The sequence below is a fragment of the Meles meles genome, chromosome 13, assembly GCF_922984935.1.
Source record: "Meles meles chromosome 13, mMelMel3.1 paternal haplotype, whole genome shotgun sequence".
NCBI lineage: Eukaryota > Metazoa > Chordata > Mammalia > Carnivora > Mustelidae > Meles > Meles meles.
The window spans coordinates 34,893,212-34,911,907 of record NC_060078.1 but is presented as its reverse complement, the minus strand read 5'-3'; the positions used below and the strand labels follow the sequence as shown (position 1 = coordinate 34,911,907).

At 34.7% G+C, this 18,696-nt stretch overlaps 1 protein-coding gene across 4 annotated transcripts in view; it reads right to left on the bottom strand.

Annotated features, from left to right (window-relative positions):
- Nucleotides 1–18,696, bottom strand: part of ADK (adenosine kinase) — a 538,475-nt gene that overhangs the window by 152,360 nt on the left and 367,419 nt on the right. For all 4 annotated transcript variants that reach the window (XM_046026661.1, XM_046026665.1, XM_046026664.1 and 1 more), the window contains one exon: nucleotides 18,339–18,509. In XM_046026661.1, the coding sequence (XP_045882617.1) occupies nucleotides 18,339–18,509 (171 nt within the window). The remainder of the gene's footprint in view (nucleotides 1–18,338; nucleotides 18,510–18,696) is intronic.

Here is an 18,696-nt window from a genome sequence, read left to right as displayed (position 1 = left end):
GCATATTATCATCTAGTGTTAGTGCCTAGAGGGCAAGAAAAATGTATGCATTCTTAAAATATGAAAATGACAGGGCCTAGTATTCTTCAGTTTTACTTGATACATATCCACAAAATATTTCTTCACACTTTTCCAAGAGTTATGAATTTTAGGGCTGCCATTCAAATTCAAGAGCCAACCTAATAACCCATGTAATGTACAATGTTCTATTTTATGAAGGGAAAAGAAAAGTGTGAGTCAGCAGTGAAAAGAACATTCAAGTTTTTTTAATTACAGGTTAATTTTAATTTTGCATAGTTTTAGTTTTATGTTACATAGAATACATAAAACTGTCAAAGCAAGGGTCAATATTTTTTTCTACACATATTTTAAATGTTGTCAAATATAAAGTGGTTATAAAATTTAGCTTGAAAGATTCAGATTTAAGATAAAATCTTAGATCTTTCAAGATCAAAGTAGTGATTAAGGGATTGCCTTGGTGGCTCAGTGGGTTAAGCCTCTGCCTTCGGCTCAGGTGATGATCTCAGGGTCCTGGGATCGAGCCCTGCATTGGGGTCTCTACTCAGCAGGGAGCCTGCTCCCCCAACGCCCCCCTCGCCTCTCTGCCTACTTGTGATCTCTCTCTGTGTCAAATAAATAAACAAATAAAATCTTAAAAAAAAAAAAGGAAAAAAAAGGAGTGATTAAGTAGGAGCATAAATATTTGTAAAGATAACTATTCTCTGTAATTTGCAAAGATTCAAACTCTCCTTATAAAGGAAAAAATTCTTTCACTCATTTATTAAATATTTAATAATTATATATATGTTAGGCAATAGGACTCTAATTAAGAATGAAAGTGTACTGTGAAGGAACACATTCTACTGTAAAAGAAAACCCATTAAGATGTCATTACTAAACAATATAAGTCATATAGTGACACACAAAATATTACAGAAACACATTTAAAAAAAGACTAGGTGAGTAATGGTGGAGGGGGGTAGAGAAGGAGGGGCAAAGGTGTGAAGGAGGTAACATATGAACTGGGTTTTTTGTTTTTTTTTAAGATATTAATTTTAAGTAATCTCTACACACAGAGTGGGGCTTCAATTTACAATCCCAAGATCAAGAGTCCCATGTTCTACTGACTGAGCCTGCCAGGCACTTGTATATGAAATGAATTTCAATGGATAAGTAGAAGTTTACCAGATACAACTGAAGAGGAATGAGGATTAAGGCAGAAGGAATGGCATATGAAAGGACATGAAGCCCAAAGTGACCACCCTGCATTCTGGAAAGTTATGTAGTGTAGGAGAAAGAGGAGCTTGTGGGAGAGAAGAGATTAAGATAAAAATAAAGGGCCAGGAAACAGAACTAAAGAGTATATAATGGGGATTCATTCATATTCATCTAATGTTTTTAAACAAACAAGCAAAAATGAAATGAGTCTTTAAAGTGCATACCTTAAAGAATATCACTTTTTATTTCTTAAGATTATTTTTACTGTGCTAAAACGAATTGGCTAACTCATGCTAGTCTTAGTTGTTTAATTCTTGCAGCTACTAAAAAAAATTTTTCTAAGTAAGCTCTCTGCCCAACATGGGACTTGAACTCATGACTCTGAGATCAAAGATAACATGTTCTATCAACTAAGCCATTGAAATAAGACTAGATATTTTACCCTTTTAAGACTAGATATTTTATCTAAATATCTAATACCTAAATAAGACTAGATATTTTAACCTCTTATTAGATGGCAATGTCTTATAAACATCTGATAACTAAACATTAAAATAACTCCATTAGAAATAGGCATTCACATGCATTGCTGTTGGGAATGAAAACAGTTATAACTCTTTTGGAGAGCAATTTGGCAATACCTAACAAAACCACATACACACTTATCCTTTGACCCAACAGTCCCACTTGTAGGAATTTACCCTAAAAACAAAACAAAACAAAACAAAACCTCTAATAACATGAAAATATGAGTGCATAAAGTTATTCAGTTAAAGATTGCTTTTAATGGCAAAATACTGGGAACAACCTAAATGCCCATATACAAGAGCGACTGAATAAACTTTGGTACATTCACACAGTGAAGTACAAAGCAGCTATTAAAAAAAGTGAGGACGGATTCTCTGAGCTTTCATGGAATGACTCCCAAGATATAATTAACAAAAACAAATAAGAGCTAAATGCAAAGAGAACCCGCAGTACACCACATTTCATGTAATAAAGAAGGGATATAAGAAAATAAGAAAATACACATGTTCCTTCTAATTTATGCTAAAAGAAATACAGGAATGTAAACCAGAAACTAATGAGATTACCCACAGGGCAGAGAGTAGGTGGGAAGATTGAGAGAAGGAGGAAAGAACTAGATGAGAAATGTCCTCGGGAGTGAGGAAGCTTTTGTACAATTCTGGTGTTTAAAACCATATAAATGCTTCACATACTTAAAAAAATTTACAGAATTTTGGGGAATCCTAATAGAATGCAAATAACAGTAAATGAACCTAACTGTAATTAAGTATCATAACCGCCCTGAGGGATTGGGGTAAAAAAAGAACTAACCTAAGTCACCTAAAAAAAAGTATTTTGGCTAATATACTCTAAAGCTAAAGACAAAAGAGCTATACACAAACAGTGAGGTCTAGTTCATAAATCTCTTTCACAGCAAGTATTAGTTATCTATTATTGCATGAGAAATTGCTCCAAAACTTAGTGGCTTTAACCAACGAACACTTATCTCACAGATTCTACAGATAAGGAATCTGGCTTAGCTTTGGTGCCTCTTAATCAAAGTCTTTCCAAAGTCTTCCACTATGGCATGGGCCAGGTCTGCAGTCATCACATGTTTAAGGGAGCATGTGCTTCAAACCTCATTCATATGGCTGCTGGTAGCAGTCAAGTCCTCCCTGGCCACTGACTGGGGACATCAGTTCCTTGCTATGTGCTTTTAGAGTTACTCAAAACATGGCAGCTTGCTTTCCCCAGAGTGAGGGTTCTAAGAGTGAGAACAAGAGAGGGAAAATGGGACAGAAGTCACAGTACTTTTGTAACATAATTTTGGAAATGACCTATTATACTTTTGCCATTGTCTTTTTGTTACAAGTCACTCTACGTAGCCCCACGGGCAAGGAGAGGAGATAGGCTGCCTATCACAGTCTGTCTTCTAGCCCACAATCCATGTCCCTTCTACATGCAAAATATACTCACCTTCTCCCAAGGGCAGTTTTGCAATTCTGAAACTACTTTATATATACTTTAGATCTGAGCAAATAAGTCATTAAATTGTAGATAATGAAAGCCAGGCTTCTTACTGCCAAGGAAAGGAAATATAAATAAGGAAAGAAGGAAGGCTACCTTTAACCCTGTGTGCTGTTGGACTGCAAACTGAGTTATTATTATTATTTATTTTTTAAAAAGATTTTATTTATTTATTTGACACAGAGATCACAAGTAGGCAGAGAGACAGGGGAAGCAGGCTCCCCGCCGAGCAGAGAGCCGGATGTGGGACTCGATCCCAGGACCCTGAGATCACGACCTGAGCCGAAGGCAGAGGCTTTAACCCACTGAGCCACCCAGGTGCCCCAATCTGAGGTATTATTATGGTGTGATTTTTTTCTTTTTTTTTTAAATTTAAATTCAATTAGCCAACATATCATTAGTTTTTGGTGTAGTGTTCAATGACTCATTAGTTGCGTATAACATCCAGTGCTCATCATATCACATGCCCTTTTTAATTTCCATCACCTAGTTACCCCATCCTTCCACCCACCTCCCTTTCCACAACCCTCAGTTTGTTTCTAGGAGTCAAGACTCTTTCATGATCTTCTGTGCTATTTCTTATACTCATGTTTTTTTTTTTTTTAAAGATTTTATTTATTTATTTGACAGACAGAGATCACAAGTAGGCAGAGAGGCATGCAGAGAGAGAGGAGGAAGCAGGCTCCCTACCAGGCAGAGAGCCCGATGTGGGGCTTGATCCCAGGACCCTGGGATCATGACCCGAGCTGAAGGCAGAGGCTTTAACCCACTGAGCCACCCAGGCGCCCCTATACTCATGTTTTTTAACATAAATAGAGCTACAGACAGGCGGATAGATACAGATGTGTATATTCGTATATACGTATTTCTTAGATCTGTTTGTTGAGAGGACCCAGAATTAAAGACAACCAACCAGTAGCACTGAGCACATCCAGTTTCCAGCTCTTGGTTTCTTAATGTCAGGTGCTAATAAATCAGTCTCCAAGGAACCAGGACTCTACAGAGAAACGGATGATTCGAGCTGAGACAAAGAAAATGTAAGATGAACCTGGAATGAATTGTGGTACAAGAAAGTAAAGTGCTCAAAAATTAATGAGGGTACATCAAAAGAACAGAGGAGCCAACATAAAGAAGCTCCTAATGACCAAATCCGGACAACCGGTGAAACAACACAATGACTGCAATGGATTATAACCCATAGAATAAAATAAATATCCGTAAATTATAAGTTAAGAAATTAATAACTGGGGGGGGGGGGGAAGGTACAGCACAGAAAAATCACCTTACATGAAAAAAAATCATGATTTGGCAAATACCACAATGATTACTAGAGGCAAGAATCATCGGATAGATGTTAAAAGTAGTAGGTAAAATATAATGAAAGAACAAAATATTTACATAGCCTTTTGTATTTTCCAGTAGGATACTTATTAAATTACAAAAGGAAAAATAACCTTAAAGTACATAACCTGGATCAACATCTCCTTAACCAAGTGATCAAAATTAATGTGACCAGTAATGAGAAATGTAGAAATCTTGATACACAGTATGAAAAAAGACACAACAACATTTCTGAGATATTCTTGCCAAAAAAAGCATTAGTTAGAGGAAATATTAGTCAATCCTACATTGAAGGACATCCTATAAAATAACCGGCCGGTACTCTTCAAAAGTGTCATGGTCACAAAAGACAAAGAAAAACCAAGGGGTGTTCTAGATTAAAGAGACCAAGGAAACATTAAATGCAATATAGGATTCTAGGTTGGGTCTGAATCAGAAAAAGGACAGTAGGAATTTTCCAAATACGAACATTTTATATAACTACTGTAGAATCATCAAAGTTCAGAAATAACTGTTGATAAAATACTATTACTAATTTACAGAACTTATTTGAATTTTGCTAATTATCCTCCTAACATCAAAGAGGAAAGGCACAGAAAAAATTTAAGCTGAGTCAAAAACCAGATTTTCTGATTAAAGTCCAGTGTTCCTTCAACTGTCATATAAATTTAGTTTTTATGTATAAGGATAAGTCAATTTCATTTAACAATTTTAATAAGACATTTAAGAATGAATTAAATAAGAACTTTAAATACTTACTAATTACCTTTAAATCATGGCATACTAGACAGGAATTACAATAGTCAAAATATTTTAATATAGTAACTGAAATAATCAAATATACAAGATTAATTGAAATACTGAGTAACATGGTATGTATGGCATTAGATAAAATATGATTATCTCCAAAGCAATTTAAGCTATTTCAGATTACTGGGTTTTTTACCAATAATGGACAGTAGTCTGGGAATGACTTAAAAACCTTCCTCTTTGGAGAGGCAATGGAGTTGGTAAGGGGACAGAGAGAAAGGGAGCAAGAAAGAAGGGTATACTGGTGGGGATCAGAAGAGAAAAGGAGAAAAAGAGTTAAGTAGATGGGAAGGAAGGGAGATGTAAATCACATAGTTACAAAGCTTTTGGCTCTTTCTGAATCCTTCCAATAGCAAATATTTACAACATGCTACTGACATTAGGAATCCCCCTTGTGCTACAGTGAATCTTTCTTTCCCAGACCAGGAAAATATATCAGAAAGACCCTAAGGAGAAAGTTAAATCCAGGAACTAAACAGGGATCTTATGATGCCACAGTCCTGTCTTAATTGAAATTTCATTATCCTCAGCAGGAGATATAAATATGTCAGAATTTTATAAGAACACCATAAGTTTCTATTTATTTTTTGAAGGGGTTATGTATCTTCTCTGAAAACATCTCTTTCTACCTTCCTTGATTGATCTTATAACAACCATGGATTTTGTCTATATCAAAGGCCCCTCTCACTGCTTTCAGCAAAAAAAGAGGAATGAAATGATCTATATGAACAGTCTCAGGAAGGTGACTTCCACTTTTCCATGGAAGAAACAAGGCACTTCTGTATACTTAAAAGGGTAGCATTAACATTAACATTTTAGATTACCCACATTCATGATGGGAATACCTTGAAACAAGGATTAAAAAAAGGCCATCTCTTCTACTGTCAGAATATGGATCTGGTGAGAGGCTGGCTCTCTGCAAATGTTTGAAAATCATGTGTCTTAAGGACTTAGATTTGATAAAAAGATATACAAATTTAAAAAAGAAATTCTCTTAGAATAAAATATACATAGACTTGAGAGACAAAGAATTTCCAAAAATTAAAAATAATAACTTTACAAAGAACAGAAAGTTTCCTAACCAAAGAAATTATCTGAGTGAAGATGCATTCATGTGTAGCACTTATCATATTTGGCACACATAATTTATACATTTACATAGATTTTCATATTGAAGTAGCAAATATCTTCTATTTTACAGATGTACCAAAACTGACAAAATACTTAAGATAAAAAAGAGTTTATCAAAGGTTAATTACAATTAAAAGCACTATTGTTGCTTTTAAATTATTAACTTTTATCATTTAAAGAAGAATCAATGGCTATTAAATTAAAATTGACTTAACAATATAAACAATAAATACCAATAAATACCCCCACCAAGTGGGTAAACAGAACAGAAAAACCTAACCTATTCCATCTGGTTTGGTAAAAAGATTTTAAGAGTTTACTTATAAGGAGGCACAGTCATTAGTCAGGTTTAGAAAACATGGGCTCAAATACCTAAAGCCAATTTTTCATTTCTTTCAAAATGTCCTGACACATTCTTCCAAAGTAGAGTTCCCGTTTTTGGCCGCGTATCACTGTCCTAATGAGATTGAAGAGCTACTCAACAACATCACAACCACATCAACAAACTGCAGAATTATGATCACTGTTTAGTGACTCATTCTTTGATAAAATAGATACATTTTTTAAAAAGTCAAATCATCACTTAGGAAAGAGTAATTTTAGTTTTCCTGGTCTATATTAGAGATTTTTAATATAGTGAATTCTATGTAGGGTCAAGAGGTTTAAAATGGACTTCCCTGCAAGATACTGTATAAAATGGGAATATTGCCAGCAAAAGGACTGATGAAGCAGAGTAATATATAATCTTTATAAACAGAAATCATCTCTGAGTTTCAAAATACTAGGTATATGAGAGTTTTATCTAAAATGTTATCATTCTTAATCTGTCTCAAATAATCAAACTGAATTCTTCTGCCCAATTTTCAAGCTGTATTTTATTATTTAAACTATCTTAAAGTGCATTGTATGGGTGATGTGACGTTTCACAGTGGAATTAAGTGGTAATTCTTCACAAAGCAGTTATTATCATGAGATAATTGACCTTATTTGAGAGTTAAGCATCCTGAGGCAAAGTTGAGTGTACTTAATCCTGGCAGGTTAATTATCTAGTGATTATGGAGCCTTGAAAGGTATTACTCTTAAGAACCATTTGCAAAATGACACTATTCAAAAAAAACTTCTTAATTTAATAAAAATGAAAAATAAGAATAATCAAGTTCTTTAGTCATGTATTGCTAGATAATGACTACAAAGCAGCTTGCATTAGCAGGCATCAATGGATATAATTACCTGCATGTAGAAAGTTCTTTATTAAGCTGATTACACGTGGTTCCAGCTAACAAATGTCAGTTGCTGAAGGGAAATATTTTAAACTTTGACAATGTCAAAAAATAAAATAAAAATACAATATCACATTTAATGAAGTTCTATACGAGAGTAATTTCAAAACCACCTTAACAAGAAATTGTTAAATTCAGGCATGCTGTTTAAAAGTACAAAATGCAACATAACAGGGCACCAAAACATTCTGAGGTAAAGAGAAATTTGTTTCTATGCATTTCTGAATGTCAGTTAAAAATAAACAGCACAAATCAAAATCACAAAGAGATGTTACTTCACAACCATTAGGATGGCTATTGTCCAAAAAGGGAAAATTCTAAGTGTTAGGAAGGATACAGAAAAACTGGAACTACTATGCTTTGCTGGTGGGAATGGAAATGGGGCAGCTGTGGTGGAAAAGAATTTGGTGGTTCCTCAAAAAGTTAAACACAGAATTATTATCATACAATCTGCCAATTCCACTTCTAGGTAAATACCAAAAGTCCTGAAAGCAGATACTTGAACACATGCTTGTACAGCAGTGTTCATAGCAACATGATTCACAAAAACCAGAAGGCAAAACAAACTGAATGTCTATTAACAGATAACTTAATAAACAAAGACAAAAGTCTGATACATGTTATATGGATAAACACTGAAAACATTAAGTAAAGGTGAAATAACACAAACAGATAACTGTTGTATGATCCTACTTAAAAGAGGAACCTAGAACAGGCAAATTTAGAGATAATATAATAGTGGTTATCAGATATGTGGGGAGTTGTTGTTTAATATGTATAGAGCTTCTGCTTGGGATGATGAAAGGTTCTGAAAATGGATAGTGATGCTAGCTGTACAACAGTGTGGGTGTATTTAATGCCACTGAATTGTACACTTAAAAATGGTAAATTTTCTGTTGTGTGCTTTTTACCACAATGAAAGAAAAGAAAGAAAAAAGTAAAATTATATCACTTAATAACTATACTTTGTTTTTAGCATGTTAATGCAGCAATGGATTCCTGTGGACACTTCTCCTTTGTGTCCGGATTGCCTAACCAAATATTTTCAGACATTCCCTGGAGAACATCATTTTCTTTGCACAAATCAGATAAAAGAAATAGGATGAGACATGGGAAAAAAGTAGCTTGAAAGGTACTACAGTTGAGCCTGTAACATTAACAATGAAAAAAGAATAATTACTTAAAATTAAATATGGTAGGCATTTTATTTTAGGTTTCAGAACAAGGACTTTGTTGATTTAGAATAAAATTGGTCAGTGTTACTAATATTAGAATATGTGAGAAGGGGTGCCTGGGTGGCTCAGTGGGTTAAAGCCTCTGCCTTCAGCTCAGGTCATGATCCCAGGGTCCTGGGATCGAGCCCCACATCGGGCTCTCTGCTCAGCGGGGAGCCTGCTTCCTCCTCTCTCTCTGTCTGCCTCTCTGCCTACTTGTGATCTCTGTCTGTCAAATAAATAAATAAAATCTTTAAAAAAAAAAAGAATATGTGAGAAAATGAATCCTTAGGTTTAAAAAAAAAACATTTTAAGCTCTAAGAAAAAAATTAAGAATCATTTAGTATTTCTATATAATCCCCTTACTTTACACATCAGGAAATTAAAGGAATAGTAGTTGACTAATAAATCAACAAGTTGGTTAAAATAAGGAAAAATCTATATATTTTATTTATTTATAAATATATCATTTGCTAATATTTAAAGTAGGGCCAAAACTTTGTATATGTATCTGCTGACTGATATTCTAGAATCTTTCTTATAGAACCAAACCCATAATTCGTAGTTTCTGATTTCCAGTTCAAGTTTCTTTAAGCCAGAGTGAAAATTTGTAGACATTTATAAAGCTACTCCTGAGTGGTACATATTTACAGCTTTTTGCTTCTTTTAATACTTTATAAGTTTCATGCATTGTCTAATTTTTTTTTAAAGATTTTATTTATTTCTTTGACAGAGGAGATCACAAATAGACAAGAGAGGCAGGCAGAGAGAGGAAGGGAGGCAGGCTCCCTGTTGAGCAGAGAGCCTGATGTGAGGTTCGATCCCAGGACCCTGGGATCATGACCTGCGCTGAAGGCAGAGGCTTTAACCCACTGAGCCACCCAGGCACCCCAAGAGCAACTTTTTAAAGCAATTTATCTTTATTGAATTTTATACCCAGATTTAACTCATTAAGCAAGCCCTCATTTCATTTGTACTCACATTTTATCAGATTATATAATAAATAATAATGAAGACAAGCTGCATTAAAAATGTTTATGGGCAAATAAATTGACTTGACTTTTTGTAAACGAAGAACATTGTGGGAAGAGAAGTAAGGTGGTCTACCAAAGAATAGCCTAATACCCACGAGTTCTCCCTCATTTACCTGTAACTACTTGTTATGTTTTATCAAGGGAATGATGTGTCCATGTTATCTAAGCAAGCTAGTTAAGTAAAACTTAATTAAATGGAGGAATAAGATCTGCATTGCTAACAACACTATCAGTACCACCTAACATACCCTGAGTACTTTCTACAAGTAAAGCCGAAACTTTAAATGCATTAGAAAACTAGCCACAGATTGTGTATATTAAATAATTTTTTTATGATTTTATTTATTTACTTGAGAGAGAGAGAGAACACGAGTATGCAAGAGCACAGACTGGGGTGGGCGAAAGGGAGACTAGACTCCCCACTGAGCAGGGAGCCTGACGGTGGGCTCAACTTGCTTCCAGGGTCCCCGGGATCATGACCTGAGCTGAGGGCAGATACTTAACCAACTGAACCACTCAGGTGCCCCTAAATGATGGTTTTTGTGGAAAACATTTGTAACTTTAAAGGATTACTCAGTGGTGGGGTATGATAATTTTTAATAGTCTATGAGATTAAAACCCAAGACTATCAAAGCACTTCTCCTTTGGCTTGATAATACCACTGAAATACAAGGAAATCTTTCATAGAAATAACAAATTTGATACAGGGTCAATAATAAATTGGTACTTAATTCATTTTGACATTGATTCTTTGGAACTTTTTATGTGAGTGACTTGATTAATTTTTACTACTTTTAAATTTCTATAAATAGAATCACACAGTATATATATTTTTTAAAATTCTGATATAATTTTTGAGACATAATTATCATATTATAATCTGCACAAATTCAAAGTGAATAAGTAGATAGGTGTTGACACATGGATCAAGTCCTGAAACCATAACCACAATCAAGGTAAGGAACGTATCCATTACTTCCAACAGTTTCCTAACGTCTGTTTGTGTGATCATTGCCTCACATACATATCTATCCCTAACCAACCATGAATCTACTCTGTCACTACAGATTAGTTTCAACTTTCTAGAATTTAATTTAAATAGAATCATACAGAGTGTACTTTTGCCTGGCACCTCATCTTTCACTCAGCATATATATTCTAAGATTCATCCATGTAGGTGCATGTATAAATAGTTCACTTCTTTTATAGTTGAGTAGTATTCTACTGTATGGATATCTAACAATTTGTTTATCCAGTCACCAGTTGATGGACATTTGGGTTCTTTCCAGACATTGGATATTACAATTAAAACTGCTATGAGCATTTGTGTATATCTTTGTATGAACATATACTTTCATTTCTCTTGGGTAAACACCTACAAGGGAATAGCAAGGTCATATGGTGGTTGTATATGTAACTTTCTAAGAAACTGGAGAACTATTTTCAAAGCATTTGTATTATATTGTATTCTCACCAGCTGGATCTGACAGTTCTAACTCTATACTTTGCCAATATTTGCCAGGGTCACACTTTTTAATTTTGGACACTCAAAGAACTATACAGTTGTATGGACTGCAGTTTGCTTTTTTGGATATGGATATTCAATTGCATGATGGATATGGATATTCAAAAAAGCATGATTTGTTAAAAGGACTATTCTGGCACCTGGGTGGCTTAGTCGGTTAAGTGTCTGCCTTTGGCTCAGGTCATGACCCCAGGGTCCTGGGATCAAGCCCCATATTGGGTTCCATCAGGAAGCCTGCTTCTCCCACTCCCTCTGTTCGTGTTCCCTCTCTCGCTGTGCTGCTCTCTGTCAAATAAATAAAATCTTAAAAACAAAAACAAAAACAACTATTCCCCATGTAATGACCTCTGTAACTTTCTTGAAAACTCAATTATGGGTCTATTTATGGACTATCCCTTCTGTTACATTATCTATTTTTCTATCTTTAGGCCAATGCTACATTGTATAGCTTTATATTAAGTCTTGAAATCATGTAATAGTAAAGGTCCTCTGATTTTTTTCTTTTTTTCAAAGTTGGCCTGGCTAGTCTGGTCTAGTCCAGGACTTTTCCATAAGAATTTTAGAATAAGTTTGATGACTTCTACTGAAAAAAACCTGCTGGGATTTTGATTAAATTATATATATACACCAATTTGAGAACTGACACTTAACAGTCTTAAAATCCATGAACATGCTATTTCTTTCCATTTAATTCTTCTTTAAGTTTTCTCAACAGGTTTTGTAGTGTTTAGTACATACACACTTTGCACATCTTTTCTCAGATTTATTCCAAATATGTCATACATTTTTATGATATCAGAAATAACATTTTTATTTTTTATTTATTTTTTAGTTTTATTTAAATAATCTCTACACCCATGTGGGGCTTGAACTCACAACCCTGAGATCAAGAGTAACATGCTCCTCCAATTGAGTCAGCCATGAGCCCTGGTATCAGAAACAGTATCATAAAAAATTAGTTAATTGCTATTTATTTATTTCTCTCAGGGAGACAGAAAATTCCAAGCAGACTCCCCCCTGAGCACAGAGCCTAATGCAGGACTCTATTCCATGACCCTGAGATCATGACCTGAGTTGAAATCAAGAGCTGGACGCTTGACTGACTGAGCCGCCCAGGTGTCCCAGAAATAGTATTTTTAAATATCAATTTCTGAGTGTTTGCTGTTTATAGAAATAAAATTGGTTTTTGTATGTTTATCTTGTATCCCACAACCTTACTAAACTCCCTTTTAGTTGTAATAGCTTTCTGCAGATTTTATAGAATTAAAAAAAAAAACCCACAATAATGGTGTTTGATAACATAATTTTACTTTCTCCATTCTAATCTGGATTTTTTTATGCCTTACTGGCACTGCACAATGTTGAATAGAAGCTGAGAGTTTTGTTTTGTTTCTGATCTTATGAGGAAAATATTCAGTCTTTCATCACTAAGTATGATATTAGCTGTATATTATTTGTGAATGTCCTTTATTGGACGGAAGAAGTTTTCTATTACAATTTTGAAGGCTTTTATCAGGAGAGGATGCTGGATTTCATCAAATCTGTCTCTATTCAGAAGATTATGTTTTCTTAGTTTTATTAAGGTGGATTATATTGATTGATTTCTGCATTCCTCGTCATGGTGATTATCCTTTCTATATATTGTTGCATTTGATTTGCTAAAATTATCTTAAGAATTTTTTCATTTATTTTTATAAGGGATATTAATTTGTATCTTTTCAATTCTTTGTTTGATTTTTGGTACTACTTCTTCTTCAATAGTTTGGGATAGTTTGTATTGAACCGTTATTATTTCTTCCTTAAATTTGTGCCAGAATTCAACACAGCAGCAATCTGGTGCCTGGACTTCCTTTGTGGGAAAGGTTTTAAGTAAAAATTCAATTTCTTTAATAGGTAACCTGAATAGCCCTATTTCTATTTCTTCTTGAGTATGCTTTGGTACTGTATGTTTTTCAAGGAATTTATCCATTACATACAGGCTGTCAATTATACTGGAATAACATCGTTAAGGAGAAGAACCACAGTATCTTCTCCTCTAGTCTAATTTGCCCCATTAGCGTTCTGAGTACTCTATCTGGAGCCCCGTGAATTATGAGGTTATTCACTCTGGCTTACAGAACAAGAATGATTACAGGTTCCACATGCACTCTGAAGATTACTCCCTCTAATCTTTTCAGGTGGTTCTCAGCCTTCACTAGTTTCCTGACAAATATGCACTGATTAGTTCTCAGCTGAAGACTTGGGTGGGACTCTGCAAATCTGTGTTCTCTGTCTATGCAGCTCTTTTGTCTCTGGTACTCTGACTTGCAAACTCTAGCTGTGCAGCTGTTAGATTCCCTGAATTTTTAGCTCCCATCTCCTCAGTTCAAAAGAGACTACCAAGGCGGTCTCCCGCTTTGTGCTGTGGCCTGACAAAGGGAGAGATCCCAGGACCTGGGATCATGACATAGGCCAAAGGCAGATGCTTAATGGACGGAGCCAACCAGGCGCCCCAATAAGCACAGATTTATTTATTTTTATTTATTTATTTGACAGAGAGAGAGAGAGAGAGAGATCACAAGTAGGCAGAGAGGCAGGCAGAGAGAGAGGAGGAAGCAGGCTCCCTGCGGAGCAGAGAGCCCGACGCGGGGCTCGATCCCAGGACCCTGAGATCATGACCCGAGCCGAAGGCAGTGGCTTTAATCCACTGAGCCACCCAGCCGCCCCAATAAGCACAGATTTGATTGTTGTCTGGGGGGTGAGGGGCAGAAAGAAACATAAAACATATATGTTTTCTCTGAGGAATATATTTTACACTTCATTGCATTTTAAGATTTTATTTATTTATGTATTTGTCAGAGAGAGAGAGAGAGCACAAGTAGGCAGAGAGAGAAGCAGGCTCCCCACTGAGCAAGGAGCCCGATGTGGGACTTGATCCCAGGGCCCTGGGATCATGACCTGAGCCGAGGGCAGTGGCTTGACCAACTGAGCCACCCAGGCATCCCTCCATTGCATTTTAGAAATAAAATGTCCCATCTTCTCGTGGACCTAAAGATAGCTGATGATTACTAAAGTATTCAAGGAGAACAATGAGAGATGAGATTAAAGAAAACAATGCCACAGTTGCTTTTTATATTCAATATGCAATCATTTACATTTATCCTTATTAAATTTCACCACTCAACTGATATTTCCAGTCTATTAAAGTTTTCAAAAGTCTTATTTTGACATTCAACTTACTTGATATTTGTTAAAGTATTGAATTATTTGCCTTCTCTGCATTTGCATTATCTGCAAATACAGCTTTATCTGAATCACTGATAGCTGAGCAAAGCTCAGAGTAAACACTGAAGCATAGCACTATAAAACTATTTATCAGCAGAGATTTTGAGACTGGTTCAACAAAATACCAAATACATCTAACTGCCCTGTATCTAATATTTATTATCCTATAATCCGTGTCATGACAGATAGTCTCAAATATACTATACATCCATTGTTTACTGGTCTGTCATAATAAGTACTACATATCTACTGAAACGAATTCAAATGAATACTAATTACACCAACAAAGTAAAAAGCTATCCTGACATGACTTGTGGCTTATAATTTTACATCTTTCTCTTCTAGGTGGGGAAAAACGATTTCTTTAATTATCTATACTACATATAGATTATAATAGCATAATATCTTTATTATCCTATAAGTCCTAGTCTAACTTTACTGGTTTGTAGAATCAATCATTTCAACAATGTGGCAAAATATATATAAGACAAAATCTTACCATTTTAAGTATTCAATTCAGTGACATTAAGTACATTCATAATGTTGTGCAACCATCACCATTATCCATTTCCAGACTTTTTTTGTTATCCCAAATAGAAGGTTTGTACCCATTAAGCATAACTGCCAATTCCCCCTTTCCTGCAGGGCCTAGTAACCATTATTCGACTGTCTGTCTCTATGAATTTAACTATTCTAGGCACCTCATGTAAGTGGAGTCCTTATAGGAAAATCCAGAAGTTGTGTATGGCTTATTTCACTTAACATAATATTTGCAAAATTCATTCATCTTGTATTATGTATCAGGGTTTCAATTCCTTTTAAGGCTGAATATTCCATTTTACGTATAAACCAAATTTTATCTATTCATTTGGCTATTGGAAATAATGCTGCCATAAATATTGGTGCGCAAGTATTTGAGTCCCTGCTGGATGATATGGTAATAATTGTTTGACATTTTGAGGAACAACCAAATTGTTTTCCACAGTAGCAGCACCATTTTACATTCCAATCACCAATGCAAAAGGGTTTCAATTTCACAACCTCCTTGGCAATACTTTTTTTCCCCTCTAAATTTTTGAAAACCATCATTCTAAGGTGTATCAAGTGGTATTTCATTTTGCTTTTTAAATGCATTTCAGTAATGATTAGTGATAGCAGAGATCCCGATGCGGGGCTCGATCCCAGGACTTTGAGACCATGACTTGAGCTGAAGGCAGAGGCTTTAACCCACTGAGCCACCCAGGCACCCCCACAAAAGTTTTTAATATTGATCAAGTCCAATTATTTTTTCTTGTTCTTGCTGAGCATTTGGATTTTTTTTTTAAGTGAAGACCATTTTGATATCATCATCATTTTCTGCAAACCTAATAATCTGTACCTCCAGTTTTTTCTATTCTTCTAAATCTATGCCAAACTTCTAGAATTATTCTCAGCTTCTATAAATGCTTTCCACCTTTTTTTTACACATGTTTAGCAGATGTGAGGTTTTTTTTTTAGATTTTTCAAATTTATCTTGAGAGAAAGCACACGTGCACACACAAGTGGGGGGAGGGGGAGAGGGAGAGGGAAAATCTCCAGCAGACTGTGCTAAGCCTGGTGCCCCATTTGGGCTCTATCTCACAACCCTGAGATCATGACCTGAGCTGAAACCAAGAGTCAGATACTCAACAGACTGAGCCATGCACACACCCAAATGTGAACTCTAATTAAAAAATTTTCTGTGTGTTCTGTAATGTTTTATTTTTAAGGCTCCTCCCCATTTTCTTCTTAATTATGGTCATTTGATATTATAAAGTCACATCTGAAGTTTTGATGGTATTCAATTCTCTCAAGTTATCTCTAAAGTCTCGTTCTCTGGAATGATATTTATCTTTTTAAAAGTTTTAAAAATTTGTCTTTTTTTTTTTTAAAGATTTTATTTATTTATTTGACAGAAAGAGACACAGCGAGAGAGGGAATACAAGCAGAGGAAGTGGGATAGGGAGAAGCAGGCTTCCCACTGAGCAGGTAGCCTGATGGGGGGCTCGATTCCAGGACCCCAGGATCATGAACTGAGCCAAAGCCAGATGCTTAACGACTGAGCCACCCAGGTGCCCCCCAAATTTGTCTTTTTAAAGTACAGAGCATATGTTTAAGTATTGTTAGTTTGGTGTTTCCTGAGTTCAAATATCAACTTCTCCTAAGGCTTCTCAGACCACCATACTGATGACCAATTCTTTCATGTTATTTTAAAAGGTCAGATTAGCACTTTTACTAGTTACTTCCTTTTTCCTTCAGAAAATAAAACCAGCAATAAAGGAAATGTGAAATGTAAATTTTAATCAAATGAGACTTCCAGCAGATACTCAGTAGTTCAAGGCCATTACCACTATTTCTTGCCATTATGTCAGTTTGTAAATCATCAAGAATGTACCATTTCCTTCAAAGTGTCTTTGAAGATATTCATACCATATTATTCCTACAAAGCACCGAGGTGATCTCATAAATTATGTTGAGGTCAAATTTATGTTATTCTATTCAGACAACACAGTTATCTTATTTGGATATAAAATCTGTGAATATAATCAAATTGTGTTATAATGGTATAATTTGAATCAAAATGGACTTCTGGGAGAGTATAACATGTTCACTTTACACATAAAGACCCTAAGATTCATGAAAGTTAAGTGATACTGCTAAAGTCACAAAAAGATATACTGAAGGTATTTTTTTTTTTTCTGTTTCATGGATGTTTAATGTCTACAGGTTAAACAGAAACTATAAATATTATGTGAGCTAAAAATTACTTTCCACTAATTTAGAATAAAAGAAAGTATAATCTTGGTAAAAATGGAAAGCTGTGAAAGTTTTAACAAACCCCATTTTATCACCTTCAAATACAACATACAAATATTGGCAAAAATGATAATAAAAAATTTAATATAAATTATAATACACCAACATCTACTCAAAATTTAGACTCACACTTTTTATAAATAGCTAAATTCATAAGACATTAATTTTAGAACAAATGCCCTTAACTTATTAATCCATGAAAATTTCTGACCAGTTAAATGAAAACATTTAACTGGTCAGAAGACAAATCAGTTGATAGGAAAGGATAAGGTGACAGGTTGATTGAAAAGGGTGACAGAAATGACTTTTTTCTTGATTGTAGTCATGGCTACATGTCAGGCATGCATTTGCAAAAGCTCACAGAAATGTACATTAAAAAGAGTTAATTTTACTCTATGCAAATTATAAACCTCAATAATTTAACCTTTTAAAAAACCAATTTTTTTTTAATTTGGAAGAAAGGTAGTATATACTGAAGGAAATACGAAAAATACTGAATCAGAGGTTCAAACTGAGGCAGCTTTGTTGTGTAATTTTCAATGATATTTACGCAAATATTTCAGTTTTTATCTCTAAACTTACACACAAACCAAAAAAACAATCCCCAACCCCCAAAACCAGAAAAAGACCATTTTTTTAAAAAGTAACTCACCGTCTCATTTCCAAAAAGTATGTCAATATAAGGCATAACTTTCATCAACGATTCCTTGTAGAACTGACTAATAAATGGTGCAGACAAATTCAAAGTGAAAATTCTGTTGTTTTCAGAAGCATATTTAGCCACTTTTAATACCGACTCCGGGGAAACTGTAAGAAAAAAGCCCTGGATAAAGAAAAAAAGGAGAGGGAATTTAAAATGCCATCTCCACAGAGTCATTCTTGGTCAGAATAAAAGATACCTATAAAAAATACAAACATCTATATAATATAAACTTTAAAATACAATTATAAAATGCAAAGGAGAAAACAGCAGCATTTGATTAGAAGAAAAATCTATCATATGAGTACAA